Raw genomic sequence first — 12373 nt, forward strand, 5'->3', positions numbered from 1 at the left:
ATCATTTCTGCTGCTGTGTCTTAATTCCAGGGTCCCCCCCCCCATCTGCCCGCCGGGCCCATTCAATCTCCCAGACTAGTCTTAGTTTCTCAGTATCTAAGGTTTCCCCAGCGCCATCCTGCCTCTTAACATGCGGCCTTTTGTCCGTCCGGTAAATCGATATTTTCTGTAATCGCTAAGCCGTGCAGCGTGTGAGAAAAAGATCCATGTTCCAGTCGGAGCGTGACATCCTGACAGCTCCGAGGGTTTTTAATTAAAGGGCCGATGTAACCAGGTCTATGAGAGGCGGAAAATATTAGGCAGCAATCTAGCTTAATTTATTACAGAGTTTGACTCCCCGGAATGCACTGCCTGCATAAAGAATGTATGAAGGAGCAATTATGTGAACAGTTATAGGCCTATTAAGCTCAATTTGTGTGGTGTTATGATAGAAATGAAAGGCTATCAAGATACAGCGGGCGCCAAAGATGAGTGAGTGTCTGGACGCTTAAACGACGCTTAACCAGAGTGAGACACACTAGAGCACATTGTGCAGCTCTGAGCCTCATAATTAATGTTAATAAATCAGCCCTAATCCCCCAGACACATTAATCCTTAACTAAATGTCCCACTCCACTGTTTGAGTGGAGAAAAATGTATGAAATGCTCAAACTGATTTCTGACTGAAAACATCCAAACTGTAACAATTGTTGTTAAAATCAGGTTTACATTTCATATTTAATCAAATAAAATATGAAAATAGAATATTTTAAACACTGTTCATTGCTTTTTTTTTTTTTTTTACTGTTTTTAATTAGAATGAGATTCTGGAATCATCCTTTTCTTAAAACTTTTTTATTTTATTTTTCAGAACAAATTGTGTTTTTTTACATTTCGTTTGTGTAAATTTTTTGGGGGTAAAAAGTTCAGCCTCAACTCTGAAGTGATCTCATTGATCCTAGTTTAGTCTTTTCCACCTCTTCAAACCTTTGTTGTCTGTATACAATAAAATGTAGGTTAATTTATCAAGTTTAGACTAAATGCACCATTTTGGATTAAAGGAGAAGTCAGCGATTCTGGAGAAAGCTTGTTGTCAAAATCAATTTTTCTTTCTTTCTCGCACACAGTATAGACAGGTAGCGGATCATTGGGAGATATTCACTGATTTTTTTTTTAAGTGATTTTGAGCACAAGCGTTCTCCAGAATCACTGACTCCACCTTTCAAGTAAACTAAAATATTTCATTGTTAATTTGTTTCCCTCTGGCGCCCTCAGGTGGAATCCTCATGTACGGCGCTCTGCTGCTGTTTGAATCAGAGTTTGTGCACGTTGTGGCCATCTCCTTCACCGCGCTCATCCTCACCGAGCTGCTGATGGTTGCCCTGACGATCCGCACATGGCACTATCTCATGGTGGTGGCAGAGTTCTTCAGTCTGGGCTGCTACCTGGCCTCGCTCGCATTCCTCAACGAATACTTTGGTAGGCCGCCATTTTTTATTTTAATTTTTTTTTTTTTTTTTTTTTTTTTTTTTAATACAAGTTTACTAGTTACTATTCTCAATATGTTACCACTGTATCACTAAAATCTCAAGGAATTAACATCATTCAAAAATATATATTTTTTAAAGAAGCATTCATTCAATTTTGTTTTGCTTGATTATTAAACCTACAAAGGATTTCAAATTGAGTCTGACATAAATATGAGAAAATGTTGTGCACAAGGTTTTGGACAATATTTATGTGTAAAATGTCCAAAATTGTGGACAAAAAAAGTATTAAATACTGCAAATACCACAAAGCTATTAGGACAGTATAGAGGGATAACTTTACTTCTTTTAAGTCCTGTATACATTGGACTGAGCTCTTCAAAGGCCGAACTGTCTTCTTCACTGCACACACTTGCTTTCTGTTGGTTGTGATGAAATGCTTTCTGCCCAGCATTGTGCTGTAGTCCTGCTCTGTGCTATTATTATTGCTCCCCTCCTCTCTGTCCGTGTCTATCTGTCCCCCCTTGTCTCTCACTGCTAACCTTTGCTGCTCTCACTGTATTTCTGCTGCCTTTCTTTTTGCTTCTGTATGTCGGCCACAGGCATAGGGAGGGTGTCCTTTGGAGCTTTCCTTGGTAGGTTACTTTGCAGCCTGTCAATTCATCTACCCCTTCCTTCATCCATCCATCCGTCTGTCTGTCTGTCTGTCTGTCTGTCTGTCTGTCTCTGTCTGTCTGTCTGTCTGTCTGTCTGTCTGTCTGTCTGTCTGTCTGTCTGTCTGTCTGTCTGTCTGTCTGTCTGTCTCTGTCATATCTATATGTTCCAGTGATGTTTGACTGTGTCATGTTTTGTCCATTTCAAGTTTTTTTGTCATGAGTACTGCATTATTATTATTATTTTTTTTTATTGTGACATTTGTGTTGTATCATTCATTCCACTGTTTAGTTTTGCATTGAAGTGCTGTGACAAATACATCAAGACCAGTGTCTCAGTTTCTAGAGCTGTCCCCGACGAAAGTCCAACTCGGATCTGCCAGTTCAATACAGAGATTCAGCTATTCACAATACTATTTGGCAATTAGAAAAAAAGCATACTCAATAAAAATGAAAGTAAAAAATAAAAAAGAGCGTTAAAGTTACATAGTTGGCCCTTCAAGGTGGATATCTTTTGAAAACTCAATTTTGCCGCTGTTTGGTGTGACACAACAAACTGGCCTGGCATGATAACTGACCCCCCAACAATAAAAACAAAGTTTGAATTGAAGAATATACATGGACTGCAGGGGTTCCAAATGATAATCCAAACATGGTCTTTCAGGGGAAAGTGCTATGAGTCTCCGAGCTTTATCGCAGCTGTTCATGTTGCTTTGGTCTCCTGCGATCAGAGGTGTTGACTCTTGCATGCATTTGATTGATTACCACATAGGCCTGTCCAATCATGACACAATATTAAGAAATATTGAATACTTAAGCTGTTTTTTTCTTCTCTTTGCTTCCCTCAGACCTGTCATTCATCACGACCTGGCCGTTCCTGTGGAAGGTGTCCGCCATTACGCTGGTCAGCTGTCTTCCTCTTTATATAATCAAATACCTGAAGCGCAAGTTTTCACCTCCGAGCTACTCCAAACTTTCCTCGTGAGCCGAACTTGGATTTACAAAGTGTTTTGTGCTTCTGAGTTTTTCTATTTTCGCAAATTTTTATCTTTTTTTTTTTTTTTTTTTTTTTTTTTTACACACTGCTCCTCGGTGATGGACAAGGTGAACCACTGGAACAATCGGGGGGGAAATATATCATTTTTTTCTTTGGATTATGTCACGAGACTTGGGATAACTTGAATAAACAGAGCACATAAAAAAAGACTATAAAAGGACGGATTTAGCCACACGAAAGAAGAATGAAACGTGTGTAAGTGACTGAATCTAGTAGGCCTAAGACACTGGACCCCATGTTGTCAAAAAGGGTCGATCTGCCTTCGCTTGCTCTATGGCGTTTTAAAGAAAAATCAGCTTCTTGTGTCATTTTATACAGTTCTGAAGATGCATCACTTCCAATTTTTATATGTGGGATTCAGATTTTTTTTTAAGTGTTATTTTTTTATTCTAGGTATTAATTACAGTTGCTGCTGTCCATCTGTGAACAGTGTTGAGTTGCTTTTAAGGGATAAAAAAAAAATCATAATTTTTCCGACGTTACTGTAAATAACTCCTTTTTACACGCAGCTTCCAATACAACCGCTCTCAATGTAAAAACCTCCATAAGTACAAAGTGCATATGACATTCGCAAAAACAAAAAAATGCTGGAACTGGCTTCTTTCTGTGCGTTTGCTGCTCAATGTCCTTCACATTTCAAAGTACACGAATGACGTCATCATTATTACATAATAATCTCCGTAGCATAACAACCAGCACTCCATATATCAGCATTACGTGTTGTATTGTCAGCGTATTTGGCCTTGATTGTACACTGCATAGTTTTACATTTTTCTGATGTCTATCTATTGGAGGGGGTTTGTCCTCATGGTTAAGGACACTGCGGCGTCCATTTTGTGCCTCATCATTATGACGAATTTTAAAGCTGCATGTCAACAGCTTTGGATGGTTAAATTAGTGTTTTATTTTATTTTAAACCTCTTCAACCAGATATGAACTCCAAAGAGCTTGAATCCTGCTGCTCTTCTCCCCAAACATTTTCCCCGGACGGTAAAAGTACCTTTAAAAGTCACAAGGAAAGTAACCCTGAAACAATGTCGTCTGTGCATTTTATTTTAGGCCCTTTATTGACAGTATGAATCCCCCCTGGGCCTGTGTGTGTGTGTGTGTGTGTGTGTGTGTGTGTGTGTGTGTGTGTGTGTGTGTGTGACTTTGGCCTGTAGCGGACGTGGACATTCAGCTATTTTTCTTTTAAGGAGGAATGAGTTTTATCATTCTCTCTGTGTATCGTTAGTGCTGAGAATGTTTTTGAAAGTTGAACAGATTTTTTTTTTAAATAGTTCGGGTTTACAGGATGTAGTTTAGCTATGTTTATTAGTGAGGTTGTCATTTCTTTTTTTTTCTGAATCATAATTGAGTTATTCTCAGGTTGATCATTCCTAAACATAGTTTTACAATTATTAAGTTTGAATTGTGGCGACCGTACTGTGAAATGTAGCTAACATTGATAAGAAAGAAAGGATGTAGTGGTTTTTGGAGAGATTTAGGTGTGACTGCGACACTTTAATGCAAACTTTCATGCATTTAGGGTTTAAAATTTCTGATATCTGAAGAGCAAATGTGGATTCCTGTCTTTAACATTGAGATCTCTGTTCCGTATATGATGTGATGTTGTATAAACTTTTTCTTTCTTAGGAACTTGCTTTTCCATGTCTGACACTGACTGCGATTTCTAACATGTCTCTTATTTATAACATTGTTATTGATTTAATGAATAATAAAAAGGAAACGACAGATGCAAAAAAAAAAGGAAAATAATTCTATATTTTTGCGATGACAGGTCAGATTGTATTCATGAAGTTCATCGTGTGGCCACTAGATGGAGATAGAGGCCAAACACTGACGAGGAGAATGTGGCTCAAAGTAAAGGAGCATCAGTAGAATTCGCAGTATAATTGACCCTATAAGAGATATTTTTCAATGTGTATTACGGTATATGAATATACTGCTGCCCTACTTATATTACCGATTTCTGAAATTCTAAAACCCCCATGCTCCATCCTATATGATTTAATAAACCCACATTATTAAACTTATCAAATGAGAAATATATTTGATTTGATATACAAAATGATTGGTACATTTTGGGTCACATACTGACTTCATCTCTTTTTAACTTTGAAATGAATACTTATTCTTTGGCTCCTTTCAACCCCTTTAACATGTATCTTATCAAGCCTAGCATTTCAAATCCATGCCTAACGAGATTAATACAACTCTCACACCGTCTGTTTGTCTGTGTCATCCTGTGTCTCTTCAAATGTTTTCCCTGTTAGAGGAATTTTTGGCGAGAAGCTTTTTCCTTATCTGGATTGAGGCTGTAAGAGAATGTCCTGTGCTTTACGGATCGTAAAACACTCTTTATAGGCAAGTTATTTCATTTTCATTTATTTCAGACATATCAAAAACAATACAAAACAAAATGAAAAGCATAAAATACAATAAACAAAATGTATGTTTAAATGACTTCACAAAAATAAAAATAAATAAAACAAATAATCTGTATTGATGTGATATGCCTGAAAAGGAGCAGGAAGAAGTATACACTTATTTAATCCTACCCCTTTTCCATAGTAAATAAAATAAAATAAATAATTATTTTCGCTTCTTGTATTCCATATAATCTCTATACAATCTATATATACAATTGGCGATACTATATTTGACATTTACGATCTATACATACATACAACTTAATATACTATGATGTTCTATATTTTATATATTTATACAATGCATATATCTATATTTATATACAATCAATATATCCATATCTACATACATATCTATACAATCAGTATATATATATATTATTTATTTATTTATTTATTTATAATTTCCTTCTTACTTCTCTCCCTCATCCCTGTACCTTTTGAAAATCATTGCTTTGAACCTTTTTTTAAACTGGATCATGTTTGGACATTGCTTTAGCTCCGTGCTCATCCCATTCCACAGTTTCACACCCCCAATTGAGATGCAATGACATTTTAAAGTCATGCGTACAGCCAGTGTCTTAAAGTTTAACTGTTCCCTCAAATTGTAACCCCCCTCTCGGTCAAAAAAAAGTTTTTGAATGTTACCTGGTAGCAGTTTATTTCTAGCTTTGAACATGATTTGTGCAACTTGATATTCAACCAGGTCCTTGAACTTTATGATCCGGGAATGTAAAAACAGGAGGTTGGGGTTATGATCATGTTATTTGTGATATTGGGCTACACAAGTCAAATTTAAATCAAATATTGAAATCAAAATATCTTTTATCTCACTAGTACCTTTGCTCTACCCTCCAGTCAAAAATGTGTTTATGCCTCATGTGACTTTACATACATACACTGGTTGTCATTAATCGACAGATGAAGTGCTCACTTGGATTGTAAGGCGTTTGTTTAGGTATGAGTTGGATTCTGAGTTGTGATTTTGAAAATTCAAAGCTTTTTTCAATGAGTAGACTAGACTATTTTAGGAATCTTTAACCGGGAAAATAATTTTCTTTTTGGGAAAAACAAATCAGAAACACAATAACTATACTAAGCCTAGTATATGCCTGTGTGTCTTAAAACATGCCTGTAGGGGATCTTTAACTCATGAAGCCACGCTTATGTAAAGAGAGAGCTATAGTTAGCAACAACATGCCCAACCTTATAGTAATTAGGCCTATACATCGTGATTTTTAAATGCAAACACCGTAGAGGAACATTTGAATGTATACAGTAAAAAAATAAAGAGAGAGAGAGAGGGAGGGAGGGAGGGAGAAGTTATGTTTTAGTGTGCAATCAAAGGCCTTCATTGAGCAAACAATGTGTTATCAATTTCTCCCCCGGAGCAGGAAGCATTTGCGTGATGGAGGGCGACCCAGTGATGGATGTGATGGTCCGATGGCTTTATCATGTTAAGAAACGTTCTCTTTCATCTCCTCTGCTTCACTTTGCAGCGGTACACGTCCAGGAAAAGAGAAAAGCTGCGTTGTACTCTAAGGTTATAAGGTATTTATTGGTATTTAACTATATTTAAATGTATTTAACTGTTCCTAAGTGCGTCTGTGGAACACGGTTGTGGTCGGTTTTTTCCAAAGCAGCTGCAGTCAATGTGGAGCTGCGATGGAGCGGATAATGGTCATGTGACTAATGATTTATTGTTCTAACACAGAACCGTTTGTCTGTCGTGGAATCAGATTCTTTTCACGTAAGTTGTGTTTATTATTGATTTATGATTTCCTGTTCAATGTAATGTTGAGCACAGTCTGGGCCTTCTCTGTGTTTATATTTTGCGATAGATAGTCATCAATGATGGGCGGACAAAAACAGAAATTTCATATTTACATATCCACGTATAGGTATATAAAGTAGGCTAGTAACAATGTTAAAGCTACAGTGCGTGACTTTTTTCATATGAATTAATGTCTGTTACATTCAAGCCATTGGCAAAGGAGTAACTTGAAACAAATTGATTTCTCCACAAAACTCAGTGTATTTTTCAGTATGGCAGCGTTTACAAACTAGCGCAGGAGCCTGAAAAATCCCAAGAAGCGCCCGAGAACTGTTTCAGTTGGATGTATTGTACAGCATAAGGTGTAAAATCCATGCATCTGAAGGCTAGATGTGCAGACAGTGTTGTTGTTATTACTCATAATTCCTCATGGGGGCGACAGAAGTTACACACTATAGCTTTAAAACCAAGGATTTGATGGCTATAATTCCAGGGAACTTAAAGTGCTCTTGAAGATGAAAAAACTGGAAGCAAGAAAGAAAAAGTTCTTCATACAGACAAAACAACTACTGTATAAGAAATACAAACACAATCTGTTGCATTAATAGGTTGCTTATTGAAAGGCTTTTATATATTTATACATTTAGACCCAAAATATACACATTTAACACATGAAATGTATTGGATATTCAGTTATATGAAAATTATATAATAAACTCTTTGTTTCGCCATAGAAGGGGACAATTGCTATGTTTGTGCTCCTTACCGTGATTGAGATTTTAGGTTTAGTCGTGAAATATACAAATCATTACCAGGGCTCTTCTAGCTGAGTAGTGTTTTCTGCTTCTAGTCCCTGAGGCACTTTAACAGTCAAACGTGTTTACATACATTCAGTGCACACTTTAGTCAAACCTATACACAAACCTGCACTGCCGAGCCAACTGCACTGAGCCTGTTTTCTGTAAGAGCTACACTTTAAACTGGGTTGAGTGCATACACAATAGTGTTGCTGTAACGTTGTAAAAATGGAAGTTAATAATGTTAGGTAAAACAAAGTGTCGTCTGATGTGAAAAAAAATGACTCCTTAACTACATTTGCAACCCTTCAGGATGAGCCTTTTTTTTTTGAAACACTTCTGCTACTAAAGTGGATTTTAACCGACCAATAAGTAGAACACAAAAACACTTACGCAGGAGAAATGTCAGATGCATGGAACATTTGTCAAATTTGTCTTTTTTTTCTTCACGTTTATGATGCTTTTTATATACAGTATGTAGGCTAGTATATGCTGGCGGGAGACCTGCCATTATGCCATTATGCTATCTGGTTACTAAGCAGCTAAGTAGCTTCTGTAGCCATATTCCTTCGGAGTGAATTCCACGGCAGCCTGTTTGAATTAAGATACAACAACCAGTCGAGATAAAGTTACACGTAATGATACTCCCTGACTGACTTTATTTGGGGGGAGAAGAGTTTGGGATATCTTTAGGAAGATGAGACTATTCCTTATTCTGGGGATCCTACATTTCCAATTCAATTATTGACACATTTACACAATTAATTTCATTTACAAGTATCAGCTACTGTTGTTTCAAAATATGCAAACGGCATCTGTTTCTTTGCCAGAAAAAGCACTCTAGACGACTTTTCAAAAGAATAAATAAACTTTTCCTAGAAATGACACTTCAGCTACTAACATGGACACATATGAACGTCCCCTGGCTTCACATTCAACAGCTATTGTTTTGCTTTTATTGGTCAACTTAGACTTGTTGCACATCAGGGTGTCAGAAGGGAACATTGCTTTTCTTTATATGAGGAATTCCCACTCTTTCCTTCTTTTACTGCTTTAATCTACTCCGTCACGGCCGTTAAGTTTTTCTGTTCCGTGCCACTGTAGAAACATGGAGGTGCAAAATGGCGGCCTCCGTGGAGGGCGACTTGCTCCTATGTAGCCTATATAAAAAGCTCATTCTAAAGTAATACCAAAACAACTTTAATTTGCAGGCGAATATAGGCACTCATTATGAATATTATATTCCATTTCTATTAAGTCTGCTCTGAAAAAAAAGCCAATCAATTCTACACACTGTTCCTTTAATAATGTTTTTTATGGACCCTAATCCATGCCAGAATCATGTAGGTACAAACTTCCTCATGTCACCACAGTGTGTGTAGCCTGCTGCAGAAACAAACTCGCCCCTAGTAACCACACTTCCCCGCAGTAACAGTAACACCAGCTCTAGATTTATGTGAACGACTTCTCGGGCACGTGGAGCCTGTGTGTGTGTCACCATGACCAACAGCTGAGCGATAGTAAAGTGCGTTGGGCCCGCGGGGAGTTGTTGCTCAGTGTTGTGCTTCGCGCTTGACTCCAGCTTTGGGAGACAAAAATGAACCTCCCGGCCTCCCTCCCTCCGTAACCCAGCAACGGGCCCTTCACAACAGGAAACAGAGCAGGGGATTCCGTCACAGCGACAGAGAGAAAAAGGAGAACATTGATGGGAGCGACAGGAAGCGTGACTAAGAAAGCAGCAGGAATGGTGGTGGTGGGCGGGATGTGGTGTTGCTATAGGGGGGTAACTGACCATGCACTCCTTTGACCGGCTGCATAACAACCAAAATATCCAGCACTGTAGAGATAAGTTCAAGTTTAGCCCATTGAACATTGTAAAAACATCCAAGGTTAGGCCTAACTAAAGTTAACGAAAGGTGCACTATGCAGTTTCAGAAAAGGGGGATTGGTTTACATTAGCAGATCCTGCAGTTGGTTTACAAGACATATTTTTCTCTACATGTAGCCTAGGCTTATTAAATCAAAACAAAATTATTTTGAGGCACCTGGAAACCAAATGTAAGGCTAGAATATGTCTGTAAACCAAACTATGGGCCCTGCTGCTGTAAACAACAACAGTGAAATTGTATAACCTTTTTCTAACTTCAACTCTTTAACAGTGTTCCAGGGATCCAATTTTACTGTGAGGAAAGTTTGTTTATTCAGTTATGATACTATACCTTAGAAAGTGTTCAATTCTTTGACATACCCAAAGTAACATAGTGCACCTTTAACATCTCAAAATCTAAATGCAAATGCGTAAGTTAACAATTCCAATGATTTGGAGCAGCCACTGAAAAGGCCCAGTCACCTTTTTTATTTTTTAATCTTGATCTGGGAACATCCAAGAATATCACACACACACACACACACACACAACTCTGAACTGAACTTGTGGTTACGGTTAAGGAGAGCATTTCTAAAGCTTTATTATTGTACATCAAGAAACACTTCATAAAATAGCTGTCATGAGTCCACATGAGTATGGTACGAGGGGTTACCAGAAGGCTTAGAATCACAAAGAAGTACAGTAATCCATGTTTTTTTTTCAGTTTCCTTCCAATCCATTTGTCTTTTTCCAAAACAAACAGGTGATTCAGCAGCAGTAGCAAAGCCATCAGCAATTGTGGGTCCGGTGGTTGTTTCTGACTTTATGAATAAGTTACAACAACTCTGTCCAATGTTTCCGTCGTGTTTTTGTTCAGACCCAAATAAAGCCGGGCGCAGGATTCAGAGGGTTAGAAGAACTGTGGAAAGAAACGCGCGTTGAGGTCTTTTCCACCTCACTGTAGAGGCCAAACCACGTCATGCCGGGCAGAGCGCTCACTCAGTCTGGCAGCACGGCCACAAACGGGACGGCAGACGACAGAAATGTGACAGTGAGACCAACCCTAAAACTAACCCTAATACTTTACCTAGCCAGACTCTTAACCCTTTGATACAAGAGCAATGCAGACCACTCTAGAGGTGCTCCGAGGAACTTTCAGTTTGTGTTCATTCTTGCACCCCCTTGGGACAAAAGTGGTAGTGTTTTAGGGGAGAACGGGGTAATTTGTCACACGGGTTGGTTGTCACAATCGTTATATCTCGGAACCAGAAGGCGCTGTCTATGAAATGTTGGTATGTAAATATCCAGAATTGGGATCAGAGGTCACCTACATAGTCTTCCTTGGAGTTAGACTGCTGAATTTGAGGTGAGACGACTGTTTGTGTTTTTCATGTCAAATTGAAAATATTTAGCTCCTCAGTATTTTTCTTCTAGGCTTTTACACAATGGGTTTATAACAAAACACTTGTTACCCATACAAAGTGTGAAGGGTAAACTATATTTTAGATTGTGGTTAGCAAGCTAATTAGTTGTCAGATGGTTGTTGGCCTTGATGCTAGCAAGAAATTCAAGTTGGGGTTGGTCGTCAAATTTTTTGGGGGGTTGGTTGTCACATGTTATCTCAAGGCTGCAGCCAGAAAAGGAACCCAATAACGAAAGAAATTGTCAAGCTGTATCCTCACTGACACCCCAGAGAAGGAAAGAATAGAGCAGGAAAAGACAGCTAGCATGCAAAATAAAAACAACCCAGTGCATCCCAAACTAGACCAGCTGCCAAGGCTACAGTAAGTTATGTAGGCCTATTTGTCAACTTGACAATGCAATTAAACTTTCAAATTTAGTTCTACTTTCTTGCCTTCTTTTTAAGATTATTCCCATTAAGATAACATTGTGACAAACAACCCCATAGTGTTTGACAACCGACCCCTTGATGGGGTTGGTTGTCACAATGTGTAAGGGTGTCTTTGATGATTAATTTCTTCTTTATTACAATAAGATAGAAAAAGTGAAGGGTACATATTTCAAGCCAACACCTTAAGCTTCAATGTAATGTAGGAATGACTATTGAAAGATGTTTAGGTGATAAGCAATTCTCACTAGAGTAAAAAGTGTGCATACTTACCCCGTTCTCCCCTACTACGCCAGCTGTAGTTCCTGGGTGAGCGTACCCCTGACAAAGGCACTAAGAAAAAATTATAAAAATAACATTATTTGCTCTGATGGTCTCATTTGCTGTTAAATGTAATTTAATATATAAATAAAAAGCCATGTATGAAATTATTATAGGAAATGAATAGGGGTCATTGTTTACCCATGTTGCATACGTT

General features: G+C 38.0%; 1 protein-coding gene across 1 annotated transcript; it reads left to right on the forward strand.

The window, feature by feature from the left end:
• Positions 1–467: 467 nt before the first annotated feature.
• LOC307264397 (putative phospholipid-transporting ATPase IIB) lies at positions 468–4856 on the forward strand (the record flags this gene model as incomplete). Its single annotated transcript, XM_080045807.1, has 3 exons — positions 468–471; positions 1255–1458; positions 2968–4856. 3 exons carry the CDS (start codon positions 468–470, stop codon positions 3102–3104), a joined length of 345 nt encoding a protein of 114 aa, XP_079901933.1. The 3' UTR covers positions 3105–4856.
• Between the last annotated feature and the right edge of the window lie 7517 nt (positions 4857–12373).

The sequence above is a fragment of the Ammodytes marinus genome (assembly GCF_949987685.1).
Source record: "Ammodytes marinus genome assembly, chromosome: 17".
NCBI lineage: Eukaryota > Metazoa > Chordata > Actinopteri > Uranoscopiformes > Ammodytidae > Ammodytes > Ammodytes marinus.